The sequence below is a fragment of the Drosophila ananassae genome (assembly GCF_017639315.1).
Source record: "Drosophila ananassae strain 14024-0371.13 chromosome 4 unlocalized genomic scaffold, ASM1763931v2 tig00000054, whole genome shotgun sequence".
In the NCBI taxonomy this organism is placed as follows: Eukaryota; Metazoa; Arthropoda; class Insecta; order Diptera; family Drosophilidae; genus Drosophila; species Drosophila ananassae.
In genome coordinates, this window is record NW_025319037.1 from 5,451,698 (window position 1) to 5,470,556 (window position 18,859).

General features: G+C 40.8%; 1 protein-coding gene across 14 annotated transcripts in view; it reads left to right on the plus strand.

The window, feature by feature from the left end:
* The window catches only part of LOC6501778 (protein unc-13 homolog B), a 279,574-nt gene that overhangs the window by 149,211 nt on the left and 111,504 nt on the right, over window positions 1-18,859 (plus strand). For 13 of the 14 annotated variants that reach the window (XM_044717638.1, XM_014904016.3, XM_032455875.2 and 10 more), the window contains 4 exons: window positions 8,721-9,045; window positions 9,123-9,395; window positions 9,457-9,615; window positions 9,675-9,800. In XM_044717638.1, the coding sequence (XP_044573573.1) occupies window positions 8,721-9,045; window positions 9,123-9,395; window positions 9,457-9,615; window positions 9,675-9,800 (883 nt within the window). Of the gene's footprint in view, window positions 1-8,720; window positions 9,046-9,122; window positions 9,396-9,456; window positions 9,616-9,674; window positions 9,801-18,859 lie in introns of those variants that run through there. The other variant, XM_014904026.3, reaches the window with a different exon arrangement.

The following is an 18,859-nucleotide window of genomic DNA, read 5'->3' on the forward strand; positions in this document are numbered from 1 at the left end:
TGACCAAAATTATAAAACCCTCTGTAAGGGTATACAAACTACACACTGAAATCGTTTTCCAATGGTGTGATAAACAAAGCCCATCGATAGTTTCAAATGCCCACCTTCCATTTCAAAATTATTCAAACGTGAACATTGATTAAAGTTTTTCAAAAATTCCAAAATTGACTTTTTGAATTTGCCCACCAATGGGCAAGAATTTAGAATTTTGAATTTTGAAAAAACTTTTAGTTTTTGAAATATTTAACCCTTTAAGACTACTTTCCAAAATAATAGAAAACAAGAAAGGAAAGCTAACTTCGGGCGGAGCCGAAGTTGATATACCCAGTTCAGTCGCAGTCCGCTAGGTTGCGCCACGCATCTTATATTATTAGATATATAGCGGATCGTATATAGTCGGCCGATCCTTATGAAATTTTGTACATAAGATATTTTGGTCAAACACAACATGTGTGGAAAGTCCCAACCCTCTAAGTTTCAACTCGATAGCTCTAAAACTGAGAGACTAGTTTGCGTAGAAACCGACAGACAGACGGACAGACAGACGGACATGCTTATATCGACTCAGGAGGTAATCCTGAGAATATATATACTTTATAGGGTTTGAGATGTCTCCTTCACTGCGTTGCACACTTTTGACCAAAGTTATAATACCCTCTGCAAGGGTATAAAAACTAATCAAATCGTTTTCCAATAGTGTAATAATCAATGCCCATCAATATTTTTAAAGGCCTAGTTCCCGTTTTGCAAATATTTAGAGTTGAAACTTTTCCAAAAATGGAACCTTGAAATTTTGAAATTATTTTTCTCATATCGTTATCAAGCCCTTTTATCACTAATGCCCATCTTTTCGAATTTAAAAAAAACGTTTACTTTTCGATACTTTATTCCCCAAGTCTTAAAACTGAACAAGAACGGAAAGCTAACTTCGGGCGGAGCAAAATTTTATATACCCTTGCAGTTAGATAGCAGCTTTTATTATTATATTATATATATAATGTATCGAATAGGGTGGGTCGATTGAAAAATCGCTTAGGCACATATGATTTTTGGATTCTAGGGATCAAAATAAGAAACTTTGATCAAGAGACCATACCTCTAAAATGAATTCTGATGTCCCTCGTTTTAACGTGAAGGAAAAATCTTGTTTTGACCCATTTAGAGTGCCCCAATCGAGTCCAAATGTATGAACGACCCCCACTAACTTTGGAGGATCGACCCACCCATACCCCCCTGTGGTACCCCCCTGGGGCCACCAAGGGACGAAAAGGAGGAGAGGCGGTGGGCGGAGCAACAGGTTTTGAGTTACAGAGTGCAGAGATTTTGTGATATTTTTGTAAGGGAGAATCCCTCCTGTGGGATCCTAGGGGAGTACCACAAGCATGGGTGGGTCGACCCTCCAAAGTTAGTGGGGGTCGTTCATACATTTGGACTTGATTGGGGCACTCTAAATGGGTCAAAACAGGATTTTTCCTTCACGTTAAAACGAGGGCCATCAGAATTCATTTTAGAGGTATGGTCTCTTGATCAAAGTTTCTTATTTTGATCCCAAGAATCCAAAAATTATATGTGCCTAAGCGATTTTTTTCACCCCCTACAAATCGAACCGCCCTAATATCGAAGCATATATAGTTGGCCGATTCGTAGGAAAATTTCACCATTTAATAAATTTTATAATAAAAATGTTTAAAACGGCTCTAAGCATCTTTAAAAATAGCAAGTTTATGCCATTTCCGATCGATACTCGATGGACAGACGGACATGCTTATATCGACTCAGGAGGTGGTCCTGATCAAGAATATATGTCGGAAAAGTTAAGCCTTCTTCTCGCGGGGTCTCGGGATTTCTTTGTTCGTTCCCCTGGTGGTGTTCCGTGTCATTGTTGCTCATCTTTTGTCAAATTATGTTAGCAGTTAAGTCCACACGTCTAGCTCAATACGAAGCAGAGATGAAAAAGAAAGAAGGACCAGATCTAGCAACACAACGAAGCCACAGTTCGCAAACTAAGTCCTCGGCCTTAGTTCGCAAACTAAGTCCTCATCATACCAGGACTGATATATTCCCGCACGACCAATGGTCACACCTTACAGTCTAATGTCTAACGAGAGACTGAATTACCTCCTCTCCGACACGGCCATCCTGACGTATACACGTCCTCGTGTCTACAATCAACATCTGAATTTCATTCCACTTTATAATTTTATTAAATGCTTTCAAAGAACTTAATCACATAATCTTAACTTCATATAATGTTCATTAACATAACTAAACTTCTATTTTTAACATATCTCTAACCATTAACCATTTCCATAAAAAAAATCAATAAATCGTTTTCAAATTATACATTAATCAGTTAAAATAGTTACTTCTTAATCCAAAATACATAACTAAACTTTTACAAGCCGATTTTTAAATTCTTCGCCAAACACATTGGCTTCACACATTTTCAAACAAATTAAATTGTCCATCGCCCAAGAACACGGCTTTACAAATTCATTAATCTCATTACTCGTCCATCGCCCAACAGTTGGCTTCACGAATTCATCAAAAAAATCTTTCGTCCATCGCCCAACACTTGGCTTCACGAATTCATCAAACATATTTCTAAAGCAACTCTCGTCCATCACCAATCACATGGCTTCACGAATTCATCAAACACATTTCTAAAGCAACTCTCGTCCATCGCCAATCACATGGCTTCACGAACACTTTCTTTTTCAACAGACTTTTCCAACTGATATTGTTCTTTGTAATTTACATCAAGCTCTTCTGGAATTTGCACTACCGGTAACATTCGCAAACTTTCGTGTGGATACTTGTAACGCCTATTGTTCTGTGTAGATTTTAAAACGTATCGGTCTCCGTCCAATACCTCGACCACCAAAAAGGGTCCTCTGAACTTGGGATCTAATTTAGTTTGCTGTCTCTCGCTGTTTTTTAGCAGCACAAAGTCCCCCACACAGAACCTTATTACTTTAGCCTTATTTTTATCAAATTTTATCTTCTCATATCTAGCGGCATCCTCCATGTTCTTAGCGGCCAACTCCCTTGATTTAATCTTGTCAATTTCATCTTCGGTATCACTAATAGGTATCAACCCTAGTGGTCGCCCAACTTTACCAATCAAAAGTTCTAAAGGACTACACTTAGTGCTACGATTAACTGTACAGTTACAGCTAACTGTACATCCCCTAATGCATCCTGCCACGATTTAGAGCTTGTCTCAACAGCCGTCAAAAGATTCTTCAGTGTACTCATGACCCTTTCAACTTGACCGTTGGCTCGACTTGTATTTTTTGGCTAGAACAAAATTACACAAACTTTGTGCCCGTGAAACTGCGCCCCTGATCAGCAATTAAACGTGTTGGTACGCCAAAAATGGCAATCGAAGATTTCATTGCGTTTATACAAGTATTAGCATCCAAGGAAAAGGAGTGATATAGATAAACGTATTTTGCACAAGCGTCGATTTGTACAATAATATATTCCTTACGATCGCTTTTTCCGCTCAATTTACCCGATATATCTATGTGAATAGTGTGCCAAGAAATGCTTATTTTTTGAATTGGGTGTAATTCCATTTGAGGTTTTCCTGACGTACCCTTAGACACTCTGCATGTAATGCAGTTTTCCACGAATCTTCGAACATATTTTGCCATACCTGAAAACCAGTAATGAGCATACACTTTAACAAGTGTTTTCTCCCAACCTAAATGCATAATAGACTCATGCACCTGATTTATAACTGACCAGCTAAAAGTACGAGGAACTACAGGTAAACAACGAGTTCTTGAATTCCTTTGAATCTTTCTATACAAAACATTTGATCTAATTTCCCATAGTAGCAACTAATGCTAATGGTAAATCGTCATTCTTCAACTAAGTTAAGATTTCTGATATTTCTGGATCCTTTTGTTGTACCACCAGTATCCAGTTCTCCGATATTTCTATTAAGTCAATTCGTTTTTCTTCTACTTTATTTGGTATTGACTTATTTTTTTGACACACCGGGTTCCTAGATAAAAAGTCAACGTGTGCCATACGTTTACCTTCCCTATATTCAATTTTGAATTCAAATGTTTGTAGGAACTCCCACCAACGATAAATCCTAGGTGACAACTCGACTTCATTTTGAGAAGATTTGATTGAGTTGCAGTCAGTAAAAATTACGAATTTTCTCCCATGTAGATAGTGACGAAAATGTTTTACTGCATTCACAACGGCCAACGTTTCCAATACATATGATGTATATCTGGACTCGCAGGGGCTAGTTGCTCTGCTAAAGTATTCAACCACATGGGGTTTAGAGTTTATGCGGTGCAAAAGGATGGCACCATACCCGATAAAGCTGGCGTCGGTATGCAGTTGTATGAGAAATTGAGGCTCAAAAATAATTAAAACAGGCTTATTTGTTAACACCCTTATGATTTTACTGCGAATTTGTTCATGTTGCGTTTGCCAATCAAATCTAATCTTTTCAGATGTGAGAAAATATAAACTCTTCATCAGTTGAGAAAACCCTATCTCATAGCCCAGGTAGCGCACTGAAGCTCTCAAGAAAAAACACTTTGAAATGTTAAAAGTGAATCCAGCCTTCACTAAAACGTCTAATACAAGTTTCAAACGTTCATACGCTTCTTCCTTCGTTTCTGAAACAATTAATATGTCATCCAAATAAACAATTACAAACGAATGAGCAAGACTGCCGAGTGCTTTTATTACAGCTCGCTGAAACACTGAAGGTGCGTTTTTTAACCCCAAAGGCATTGCAAGAAATTCGTACAGCCCATCAGGGGTAACAAAAGCTGTATATTGTATTGATTCAGGGTGCATTGAAATCTGGTAATACCCGCTAGCCATGTCAAGAGAAGTGAAATATTTAGCTCCCCTAAGTCTAGCTATTTGATCTGAAATTAACGGTAATGGAAACCTATCAGCTACGGTATTCTTATTTAATTCTCTATAATCAACGCAAAGTCTTGCTGAGCCGTTTTTCTTCTTTACTAATAATGCAGGACTCGCAAATGGTGAATTACTAGGCCTGATAATTTTATATTCGATCAATTCTTTAATTTTTTCACGTACTAACGCTTCGCTTGGACTAAACCTGTATGGTTGGCTTTTGCACAGTCTTAGTCGAATCAATCAAACGAATGTGCATTTCCCCAGTATTCACACGTGTTTGTGGAGTGCCTTCGATAAAAGATAGGGAATGTTGCTTTAACAATGATCTTAAAATTTCTTTTTCATTTTCGACCATTTCCGTTTCAATATTATCAAAATTTGTAGGTTGAATGGTTTCACAAATGTCTACAACTTTAGATTGAACAATTTTAAAATTATCATAGGAAACTTCTACTGTAAACCCTTGAGCCAATATTTTTCTGCCGATTACAATATTATTTTTCATACATTCGTCTGGTCATGATGTTTGATTCAACTTGTGAGGTACTATAGGTATTGGCATTACCTATCCCCTTTAAAGAAACAACGTTTTGAATTCTCTTACCAACTAACTTATTAGAAACGCTTTTCTTAATTAATGAGCACTCAGCTCCCGAATCAAATGTTATTGGAAATCTCTCACCATTGACCAGCATACTCGATTGAGGTTCCACTATAGCGCATAGCTCCACTCTTTTTTCTGTTCTGACTCCCAATCCAGCGTTCTGCACTTTTTTTTGACAATTAGTGGCTATGTGTCCCGGCTCCTGACATCTGTAGCACGTTACGATAGTCCTTCCATGACGGGGCTGCGCTGACCGACACTCCTTTCCAGTTGTCGAAACCTGGGATCCGGATATACAGGTTTGCTTTTTGTGGCCTAGTTTTCCACACTGGTAACATTTGATGTCCGCAGTTTTAGCTCATGAGCCCAAGAACCAACGCGATGGAAATTTGTTCTGAACTCAAATTGCGAAGTTTTGTGCACAGTGACGTCACACAGCGACTTGCAAAAACAGGCAGGCTTTCGCCATTGCCTGGACGGCTATTAAGAAGATTTAAAATGACGGCGGCCGGCGTCTCTGAAGTCTCGTATCGCCGCTCAAACAATTGCCGGAACTGTTGCCAAGTTATTCCCGGGTAACATATTCGAGATAACCATTGCGCCGCTGTGCCTTCCAAAGCTTTACTTAACGCTAATATAAGAGCGCTGTCACTTAATGGTTTTTCTCGTAAGATGATGGCGACCGTAGCACACCACTGCGTGGCATCCACACCAGCAACGTCCGGATTATATTTTGGCAGGCAAATCTCGCTAGTGGGTTGCAACTCACTCGCAGGCATCTGTAGCCTCTTAACCAGTTCCAGAAAGTTCCGATTTTGTTGTTCTAACAGAGCGAATACGTCTCTAGAAGTAGTTTGGTTAGGGCCGTATCCCACTTCTGATGTCGGAAAAGTTAAGCCTGATTCTAGCGGGGTCTCGGGATTTCTTTGTTCGTTCCCCTGGTGGTATTCCGTGTCATGTTCTGGCTGATGCAGCAAGTCCTTGTTGCCTTTGTTGCTCATCTTTTGTCAAATAATGTTAGCAGTTAAGTCCACGCGTCTAGCTCAATACGAAGCAGAGATGAAAAAGAAAGAAGGACCAGATCTAGTAACACAACGAAGCCACACACGGCCTTAGTTCGCAAACTAAGTCCTCATCATACCAGGACTGATAAATTCCCGCACGACCAATGGTCACACCTTACAGTCTAATGTCTAACGAGAGACTGAATTACCTCCTCTCCGACATATATATACTTTATAGGGTCGGATATATCTCCTTCACTGCGTTGCAGTTTTGATCAAAATTATAATACCCTCTGCAAGGGTATCGACAGTTCGTTACAATATACACCTAAAGAAGAGTGGACTCGCAATAACGAAGAGAAGGAAAATGTCCCCCTAAAATTCGCAGCCGAAGTTGATATACCCTTGCATTTATGATTGTTCCATTTCCGATCGTTCAGCTATATGGCGTCTATAGGATATAGTGGGACGATCCTTATAAAATTTTACAGATTGGATTATATTGCGCAAAATCCGTAGAAAATCTCATCATTCTTGCTTAAAAAACACCAAAATTATGCCAATTCCGATCGTTCAGTTTTATGACAGATATAGGATATAGTTGCCCGATCCTTATGAAATTTGGCAAATCGTACTATTTGCCCCAAGTAGAATCTGCACCGAGTCCCATTTCTAACTTAAAAACCACCAAAGTTATGGTATTTCCGATCTATCAGTTATATGGTAGCTATAGGATATAGTCGGCCGATCCCGGCCGTTCCGACTTATATACTACGGAACTATACTACTATATGGATGTGTGAAAGATGGATGTGTGCAAAGTTTCAACTCGATAGATTTAAAACTGAGCTATATATACTTTGTAGGGTTGGAGATGTCTCCTTCACTGCGTTGCACACTTTTGACCAAAGTCTATGTTTAAAGGGTCCTCGCTTATATATTCTTTGTACTTTCGGAGACTATTTTTCTGAAAGTTACTAAGATATGGACTCAGACTCAAACACTTCGGGTCCGAAGAACTCTCGGACCTTAACGATCTCTCAGAGATCTCTCCACGCGGACTGGTTGCCTTCATAAAGAAAGCAGGCTGGGACCATGGGCCGCCATAGGTAGTCTAGGCATATATATGCACCCTGGTAGACAGGAAGGGAGGGGGGTAGCATCTCGGTGAAACCCTTGCTCCAGCGGCAGCACAAGGAGCCCTAGCGGCTCAAGTGGAAGCGAGGGGTATTCTATGTCCCCCTTGCATCACCGCCCTAACCTAACCTAACCTACTAAGGTTAGGCTGTTTCAGAGCTGTGTGTCATGAGGACCATGCCCCTATTTTTTTTACACCAAAATCAATCAAAACCCAAAACAAATGCAGCGGCCGATCCAAACAACGCCGAATATACAAGTGCATAAAACCTAAGAGCTTGCGCAGAAGCTCCACCAAAGCTCCCAAAGTGCATGCGCTACAAAAGAACAACAAAGCGCATGCGAATCTGGGAGAAACAAAGAATATGGTACAGCTGATAACGGGCAATTAGTGGACCGCTGCGGCTAGTTACACTGAGAGAATTAAATAGAAATAATTATGTTATTTGATGCTTTCACAAGTCCCAACACGCACTATCAAATCAAATCGTTCTTTGGATCTGTAAGCAAATATGTTGGTCTGCTCATAGAATGCTTATTTTGTAGTATTATGGCATAGTATAGTCGTCTTCTAAGTCGTAAGTAACACTTAATATATGGGGGAACTTCATTTTTACTTGTTGGTGTACTGTTGTCCATATTTTCTATGTGAGCATTGGTTGAGGACATCTGTATATTTTAATCATGGCCGATTTTACATTAAAGACCTTATCGCTAGCCCATTTATTATATGTCCGGGGTGGTTAGATCGGGTGCGCGTATAGTTGTAGAAATATACGCGATCTGTTTTTTTTTAACCCCGTTGAAGTAATATATATGTCTAAAAGATTTATAATTTAAAAATAGCTTAAATATCTATAACTTTACGGTTCCCGATGTGGATAAGTATACCTCCATTTGGCTTTTATGGTGTTGAGTCCCCTATGAACATTGTAAATGGATATATAAGAATATATCATTTTTTTTATCAAGTTTGGAACGGCTTTAAACGTATTTTGTAGATATTAACTTCTAATTTAACATATTTTCATTTGTATTATTCAACGATCGTTTGTTTGTTGCGAGTGCAGTGAGTGTCATAACTCCTCTGATCGCATAAAAGTGCGCGTTTGGGATGAAGACAATGATTTAAAGTCAAAACTTCGACAAAAATTGACACGAGAGTCAGACGACTTTTTAGGACAAACGATTATCGAAGTTCGTACACTTTCTGGCGAAATGGATGTATGGTATAATCTGGAGAAGCGAACTGATAAATCTGCTGTTTCTGGCGCAATACGACTACATATATCAGTGGAAATAAAGGGCGAGGAAAAGGTGGCTCCTTATCATGTGCAATACACTTGCTTGCATGAGAATCTTTTTCATTATCTTTGTGAAGAAAATAGTGGAATGGTAAGTACTATGCCTAAAAACATACATAACTATATTTCTACCACAAAATTTAAAAAATTGTATTTTAAATTTATAAGGTTAAATTGCCAATCCAAAAAGGCGATGACGCTTGGAAACTTTATTTCGATGAAATTCCTGAGGAGATTGTTGATGAGTTTTCAATGCGGTATGGAATTGAAAACATTTATCAAGCTATGACTCACTTTCATTGCCTCTCGGCCAAATACTTGTGTCCTGGAGTACCAGCTGTAATGAGCACACTATTGGCAAACATTAACGCTTATTATGCGCATACAACAGCATCCTCTGCAGTATCTGCAAGTGATCGGTTTGCAGCTAGCAATTTTGGGGTACGTGTTATAAAAATTTAAAAATTTTTGGAAGAACTCTAATAAAGTTCTGTATTAACAGAAAGAAAAATTTGTTAAGTTATTAGATCAGCTACACAACTCACTCAGAATTGATTTGTCAATGTATAGAAATAATTTCCCCGCATCCAGTTCTGAAAAACTAATGGACTTAAAGTCGACCGTCGATTTATTGACAAGTATAACTTTTTTTCGCATGAAGGTAAATAATGATTTTTTTCTTTGACAGAATAAGATGATTTAAATAAATTTTCTCTCTAGGTTCAGGAATTGTCGAGTCCACCTAGGGCCAGCACTGTTGTCAAAGATTGTGTAAAGGCATGTCTTCGGTCAACTTATCAATTCCTTTTTGAGAATTGCTACGAACTTTACAACCGAGAGTTTCAGGTAAAGAGAAGAAAAATGAATTAATCATATTCTATTAAAAAATTGGTATTTTAATTTTGTACATCAAATACATTTTTTTAATAATTTTAATCGAACTATTGAAAAAATCAAATTATTAAATTTATTTGAACTGTTAAAGTAAAATTGTCTTTTGCAAGGTATTATCGTTCAGAACAGTGATCAAAATTTTAATTCTCCGTCCACATTTATATTACAATGATTGAAGCTACAAATCTTATAGGGCTGATGTTTTAGGTGATAACTCTGTAAAAGTTGCAGCTTTGCTTGCTTGAAAAATATTTGCAAATCTGTTAAAAATTCGTGAATTCAGTGAATTTCTATGGTCAGAGTACATCTCTAAAGTTATAATAGCGATCAACTACAATATGTCAATATAAGTACATATAAATGTGTAAAGACCGACAACTTTCAGAATGGAGTTAAAAAAGAAAGTTTTTTCCCCTTATAAGATTGGACTTAGATATGTATATGGCACTTCTGAGCACCTAAATACGGATATTAAAACAGTTCTGGATGGGTTCTACAAGAAAAAGTTGTGAGGGTCGAAGCGGTAAAAAGAACCAAGAAATTATTTTGTATCAGCCTTTACCAAGAATAGTCGGAAAGGCCGAATCCAAAATGTAGGGTACGGAGCGTAGAGACGAAAAGGGCAATATAATCGTCCCGCTCTGGCACACGGTACGCTCTCTTTCTGGCATACGTATGCGAGAGCGCGGAGAGACAGATGCAAACGGAGATCAGGAATTGTCCCGTTATTGGAAGTTTTGAAAATTTTCACGGTTGCGTAGCAACGAAGTTAGCTTATTGTCAGGTCGTTCATTTGAATTTGCGATAGAGAGAGCACCAGACGTAAAATAACTGACCTGCGTAAATTGAACGAAGGCAGCAACCACGTGCTAAAGCAGCTTTGGAATTTAAAAAATTTCCAACATCTCTAACATCAGTATTGGGAACATCTCTTGCGTCAGTTGGGAATACCAAGATTGCTGAAAGGTAAATATAGTGGATAGATAGTGAACAGCTCAGTGAGACAAAGTTGTATTACAGTGAGAAAGCAACATGAAGTATGATCTCCACCGGCCGGTTAGCCTCGCGCACGTCGCGTAGCGTGGCAAGTTGCCACTGGCAGAATCAAAGGCAACCGGTCGGAAAGGAAGGAAATGAGGGAAAAAGGAGTGGGAAAAGATCGAGTGTAAGAGGTCGAGTACACGTGCAACCTAACCCCAACTGATGACGTAACAGAGCCATAAGCAGAGTAGGCTAAAGCAGTTGTTACCACAGCAGCCAAGCTTGGGACTCACTCATCCTTGTGCCGGGGTAACATGAACTCGTAACCACGTGATCTCGCAGATCCACCGATCCTATTCTTCCACTCCGCACACCTCCCATAGCGACCCGAACTCAGCAAAAGACCCCGAGAAAAGCAATCACGAACTAGGATGTGAGAAGTATCAAAGCTGTGACTGGTTATGTGATTGGTATATATGACAGATAGGCTAGATTAAAGTAAGATGAATTTGTAGTATTATTTCATTTGTTCATTAATTTTGATTCCCTTAGTTTCTTTTTGAATTTTCTTTTTTTTATATGGCGCAAAGGCGTATGAAGTGTGTTTTGATTTTTGATTTTAATGGAATAGAAGAGTATTATCTGGGTCTGGGGCTTATGGTGATGAAGTTTTCAGGAGTTTTCCGAAGTCTGTAGAGTGCATTATTCTAGGGATACCAAATAGATTCACGTCGAGGTATCAAGGCAGGGAGGGTAAAGACCAGGGGAGCGTATAACATCTCAGCCACCCTGATCAAGCGAAAGTTTTCCTAATGCTCAATACATCCCGCCTCCGTCCGTTTCCAACAGGTCTCAATTCAAATATTGGCCCGATCATTAACGAACAGTGAAGTTCACTTAAATAATTATTAGAGTAGAGTGGTGTTATGTAGGAAGCTAGGAAGAACCCTCATCGTTCCGACGAGCTTAGAACCGAGCAACACGAGAAGTGCACGCCCCCGAAACCTCCTACGCACCGTGGGTAAAGACGACCCGTCGATCTCAGGGTGAATACCGACATTAAGCCCCTTCGCAACCAGGTTTTTTTAACGATGTGGTAAAGCGAAAAGTAATAGAGGTGTACGAATATTTGCTTTTACTAACTGGATACCACAAAGTATACATAACACCCACATGTTTTCGATTCAGTACAGCATTCTACTGCCATAACTTCTTTGTTTTTCAAGTTAGATGGTTGGGACTTTTGACCCAAAGTATCTTATCTACAAAATTTTTTAAGGATCGGCCGACTACATCCTCTATCTTTCATAGAACGATCGGAATTGGCATAATTTTGGTGTTGCCTTTTAAGTTAAAATGATGGGACTTTCTACGGATTTCATTTTGGGCAATATAATCCCATCTGCCAAATTTTATAAGGATCCGCCGACTATATCCTATAGACGGCTTATAACTGAACGATCGGAAATGGAACAACCTTAACTGCAAGGGTATATCAACTTCGGCTCCGCCCAAAGTTAGCTTACCTTTCTGGTTTTGCTTTTGAATTGTCTTTGCGTTTTATGTTGCGCTTTCTCTTTTAACAATTATTTTTAAAATTTTTATATTTTAACATTAATAACAAGAAAGTATAAGGCTAAAAACAAATTTTCTTATCTAATTTATAATTAAATTCTCACAAGGATCCATAAAAAATAACTTATATTTGCGATTATATCTTAAAATAAAACTGCAATGGTACATCAACTTCGGTTCAGCCCGAAGTACGGTCTCCCTTCTTGTTTCTAATTGTATTTGAGGTGTGCGAGAGAGTGCTAGTGGGGAGGTCTAATAAGCTCGTTTAATTATGGGCAAGGCTTCCCGTAGCTTTCTTTAAAGCTTTGTGTAAAACAAGGCGATGTATTGTCTAAGGAGAACCAAAGCCGAAAATGCAGTGAGCTGAAATATGTTATTAAGCATCTTATAAAAGATCACGTTCTCGGTAACTGACGCGAGTCTAAGTCGCCAATAATTACGTTGCATAAGCAAACCGTTGTATGGACAAACAACCGTACTTACCCTTTTAAAACTAAACCTAAATAACACAGTGTAACAGTGATTCTGAACTTTTGAAGTGACATAGTAGGAATTGTTCATTGGGTCGAGTATATCACAAAACCATTTTTGAAATATTTCTAACACCCTCAAAATCTTGATTTATGGTTAAAAAACCGTTTTTTCGGGACTTGTTTGCGCTTAAAAATTCCTGAACGCGTTTTTTTCAACCGATTTCAAAATTTTTGGTGTTTTTTAATAGTGAAATGTTGTAGCTTTTTAAAAAAAAATATATCTTTGATTTTGTTAAACAAAAAGAACAAAATTTTTACATCTGAAACTGAAGTTTTCGACTTTTGTTCGTGTTTTTCGGATTTTGATGCCAGTTTTTCGGTACAACTTACAAAAATTCTGTCATTTTTGCCACATATCAATGTTGTCTCATTAATTCTGAATAAAATGAGACAAATTTTATCAAAAAATAATGAAAATTGGTGAAGTTATAACGCTTTTCCCAAAAAAAGTCAATTCAACCTAGCGAGCGTGTTAGAAATATTTCAAAAATGGTTTTGTGATATACTCGACCCAATGAACAATTCCTACTATGTCACTTCAAAAGTTCATTCACTTTTGTCATTTTTGTAACACTGTGTAATTGATTTAAAAAATATAAAAAAATATTTTTTGTTCTATATATTTGAATGTCTTGAAATAAACAACTCAAAAAATCCGGTACAGAAAGAGTAAAAGAAATAAAAAAAATTAAAAGGATTGAAGGTAAAAAAAAAACAATTTTCTCAATCAGAATTTGAACTCAGAGCCCTCCCGTGTTAAAACCAGAATGGTCTCTGCTCCACTAACCCTGTACTCTAGTATTTGATGGAAAATTGTGATGTTATTCTATTTAGTGTGTGGAGAGTCATAACTCTCTAACTTAAAAAACAGCAAAGTTATTGAAATTTCGATCAATCGGTTATATGGCAGCTATATTATAAAGACAAAATTATAATACCCTCTGCAAGGGTATAAAAACTACTTGACGAGATTAGAAAATATTCTTATCGGCACATGTAAGAAAAAAGAAAAAGTTGATATACCCTTGAAGTTATGTATCAGCTGATATATTGGGTATACATCGGATCGTATATAGTTGTCCGATCACTTTGAGAATTTCACTATTATATAAATTTTCTAAAAAAAATGTTGGAAACAGCTCTAGTCGCCTTTAAAAAAAGAAAGGATGAGTCCGATCGTTCAGTTATAGGATATATGGCAGCTATAGGATATAGACGTCCGATCCTTAAGAAATTTGGCAGATCGTATAAGTTTGCCCAAATTAGAATGCAGTACCATCCTTTTAACTTGAAAAACAACGAAGTTATGGCATTTCCGATCAATCAGTTATATGGCAGCTATAGGATATAGTCGACCGATCCCGGCCGTTCCAACTTATATACTGCCTGCAACTCAAAGATAGGTTTAGAACTGAGAGACTAGTTTGCGTAGAAACGGACGGACAAATTTCATAAGGATCGGCCGTCTATATACGATCCGCTATTTATCTAATAATATAAGATGCTTGGCGCCGCTTAGCGGACTGCAACTCAACTGCAAGGGTATATAAATTTAGGCTCCGCCCGAAGTTAGCTTTCCTTTCTTGTTTTTTAAATGTGTTAGGAATATCTTTACTTTTTATAATAATATCTTTACTTTACTTTACTTAGGAATATCTTTTAAGTAAAATTTATTTTTGAAAATTGCCTGCCAGATTTATTGCCACTATTTGCTTACGTTTCATTCGAAAAACAAAAACAATTCAATAAGGTTTGCCCTTCGAACGTCAAAACAAAGTAGGCGAAGTAATCTGCTGCTCCTAGAGTTCGAAATTACGCATATTCGATATAAGTTATTAATCGCTAATATTTTCTTGTCATTCTAAATATTTTTAACGGTATACCTTAACCCCATGGTTTAATGATTAAGGTATCTGCCTGTTAATCGTAAGGTCGTGGGTTCGATTCCAAGCAGGAAAATCTTTATTATGGGTTGATTTTTGTTTACTCTAATTTTTATACCCTTGCAGAGGGTATTATAATTTTGGTCAAAACGTGCAACGCAGTGAAGGAGCCATCTCCGACCCTATAAAGTATATATATTCTTGTCCAGGATCACCTCCTGAGTCGATATGAGCATGTCCGTCTGTCCGTTTCTATGCAAACTAGTTGAACTAAGTTCAACTAAGTTAGTTCTATCTGCGGTGTTTAGCTTCCAGTCCAGTTTCCTGTCTAGAGTGATGCCTAGGTACTTCGCACTATCGCTAAGAACTAGTGATTCCCCTAGAAGTTTCAGAAGCCTTAGAGCCCGTTCCTTTGCGCCCAGGCCGACATTAGGTCGCATAGCGTTTGCGGGTATTTCCCTACGAAGGCAATAGCAACATCGTCCACGCACGCAATGATCTTACAGCCGCCACCCTCCAAGGATCGTAGTAGGCTATTAACCGCCACGTTCCAGAGTAGTGGTGAGAATACCCCTCCTTGCGGGGTGCCCCTCTTGACGTATCTTCGAATTGTCGAACCTCCAAGAGTAGCCTCGACACTCCTGTTGACCAGGATCTGCCGTATTAGGTCAATTGATCGGTCGTCTATTCCAAGTCCCGTTAGTGCATCAATGATTGAGCACGACAAGATGTTGTTGAAGGCCCCTTCTATGTCTAGAAAAGCAACAAGTGCGTATTCCTTAAAGTTGATCGCTCGTTCAGCGATCATAGTGATTTCGTGCAGGGCTGTTTCTGTTGATCGGCCCCTTTTGTAAGCATGCTGAGAGCATGAGATGTCCCTAGGGTTAATGGTTAGTTGAAGATGGAGACTCAGAAGTCTTTCCATAGTCTTGAGGAGGAAGGATGAAAGACTTATAGGTCTGTAGTCCTTGGGGGTGCAGTGAGATGGTTTGCCCGCCTTGGGTATGAATACAACATTCGTGCACAGCCACGCCTTTGGTACCATACCAGTAGTGAAGACTGTACTGAAGATTTTCTTGATCCATTTCCTTAGGTTAATACCGGCCCTGGATAACTGAGCCGGTATAATACCGTCTGGGCCCGGAGATTTGAAGGGTTTAAAGCTTTCTATTGCCCACTTAAGATTTCTGTCACTAAGTAGGTAGTTGAGTAGGCCCTGATGGCCCTGGCTACGCATCTCCTGGGTTGTTTCTTCCGATGAGCAACCCGGGAAGTGTGCGTTGACAAGGGTCTCCAGGGATTCCTGGCTTGAGGTTGTCCACCGCCCATCCGTGTTCTTAATATAGCCTACGATGGGGGCTGTAGTAGAGAGAATCTTTCTTAGGCGGGCGGCTTTTGATGTCTCCTGGATATTGGTGCAGAAATTGGCCCAGGCAACCCTCTTTGCCTTACGCAATTCTTTGTTATACCGCCTGAGTTCAGCTTTATAGGCCTCCCACGCGTCATCTGTGTTGGTACGGTGCGCGTGGTTAAAGGCCTTACGTGCATTTTTCTTGAAGGAGGCTTCTTCGATCTGCTGCTACCTAATCTTTTCTTGGGCCAGGCCCTATGGTATGCTTTTGCGCTCGTCGCAGTAAGCTTTCCTACCATGGCGTTGAGGCCCTCGTAGGACTCGATATACTCTGAAGGTGGTTCACCTAGGGATCTCTCGAGTATCTTTTTATAGAGCTCCCAGTTTGCCTTCCTAGGGTTTCGAACTGCTTGCTTGGTGACGTTTTCAAAATTTACGACTACCTCAATGTAGCGGTGGTCTGAAAAGGAGTGTTTGTCTAGGACTCTCCAGCTGGTGATTGCATCAGCCAGGGAGTGCGAGAATAGTGTAATGTCAAGAACCTCTCTCCTGTATTTGACGACGAAGGTGGGTTCTGAACCTCTGTTACCCACTAGAAGCTTAGAGCTGAGGATAAAATCGAAGATTGACTCACCCCTCTCAATTGTGTCCGTGCTTCCCCACTGACTATGATGAGCGTTGGCATCGCATCCTATTAGTAGGTCAATTATTCTTCTCTCGCTGTCTTCCACTAGCCGCCTAAGTAGCGAGTGCGGTGGGGGTCGTGTTTGGTCATGACCCATATATGCCGAGCATATTCTTAGATGGCCGCCTTTGCCTTCTATTGGTAGCAAGAAAATGTTATGGCTCTTTTTTGCGAGAATGCATGCTCGCTTTTTACCTGTTACATCGGCTGTGTACAGCCTGAAATCCGACGCCCCCAAACCGAGAATCCTGTATCCATGGATCCAAGGTTCTTGGATGAGGGCCACGTCAGCTCCACTCTCTGCGAGATGGAGCAGGGGGGCGGAGGATGCCACCTTACCGTGATGAAGATTTATCTGCAGGAATGTCAGAGACATCCTTTAGATTTTCCACCACAGTAACCTCAGCCTCGGTGTCGGAGCCTAGCAGTGAGTCCTCCTTCATGCCGACGCCCCCAAGAGCCCTTGCCAGGTCACCTGGCTTATTCTTCGCATCCGACTTGTAGATCCTCACTGCTACGTGCTCGAACCCGTACTTAATACGGCTACCAGCACCCTCCAGGATCCTAGCAGTCTCCTCATTTAGAGTGAGGACGACCTGCCTTCTTAGTCCCACTGCATCCTCCACCTTGGCGACTCTCCAGTCCGCCGTAGGGAGTATGGGATTGCACATTTTTAGCATGGCCAGTATGGTAGCAGGGTCCGCCGGCTTCTCTGTCAGACATACGCGGGCCCTCGGTTTGCTGGGGATCTTGTCCCAGTCCACCGCCTCCCAGGAGCCAGTCTGGTAAACCTCTCCAAGCGACGCAATCATGCGCTTGTAAAGGCTCACAGACCTCGCATCTTGGCACGCTATCACCTTGATGCTACCTTGGTACCACCCTGCGTCTTCGCAGTCCGGTGGAGGTGCTCCGTTCTTGAGCATCTCCTCCTTGAAGCGCCCATGCAGCTCGTTCACCACCCTCCGCCAAAGCTCCTTGGGAATCAGGCCATCTTTTGAGCCGTTGTCAACGACCCCAATGATGGTCCTGCCCTTAGTAACCTCTGTGAAGGATCTGTTACTCTGTTGCGTCTGCACCTTTTTTTTCTTTGCTAGGGGCGCTCCACCGTCCGTCGACCTCTGCCTCTTCGCACTTTGTGCTCTATCCTTGGCAGAGTCGCCTACTTCTATCGGCTTCTTCGGATCCAGTCTCACACCCGCTTTTGCTGGCTGAAAGTCAGGCAGGATTTCCCTCGCCCACTTTGTGATCTCAGCCTGGTCGGGGTTGGATTCCGCCGATGGGTCTGCCCTCATGAGAATGAAGGCCGCTCTCCTCCTATCCTTGTAGGAGCCCTTCCGCTGCAAGGGGCCAGCCGTCGCCGGACCGGTGCCTTCCTTAGGGGTGCCGCCGGTGCGAGAGGAGCTCGACCCTGGGGTCTTGCCTCCCACACCGTTCGGTGGTCCCATAGTGGGCCCCGTTTTGGGGGTCGGTGCTTTGGCATCTCCCCCTACACCGGCGCAGCTCACCTCCGGACGTTGTCCCTCAGTGGGGAGCTTCGCCATCCCAGCATCTCTTTGGCCTCTATTTGCCTTGGAGATTGACGGATCCATGATCCCATTTACGGACTTTCTTGGGGAGTTCCGTTCTCCACTATTTTTGTTAGTATTTTTGTTTAGATTCATTTTTGGACCCACGAGTAGGCGGGAAGGGGTTCGTCCATCATGACATAGCCCGCTTATCATGATAAGCCTGATTGAAACTGAGGGGTCGGCCGGTCCCCCAGAGTCCGCATATTAACGTCCGTGCACTCCCACCTTGGATTGGGGTGATTTGAGGAAGGGAGTGTTCTTCTCCCCGCCCGACTACGATTCGCCAGCGTCCTCGGCAGAGACATGACCTTACCGGGACCTGTTACCAGCCGCCCTCACGTGGAGAGTATAGTCGCACTACCAGAGGTGTACACAGTTACGGCACATGAAATCATGCGTTTCTCCCCCTGTAGTACCCGTTGGCTGACGGCCTTC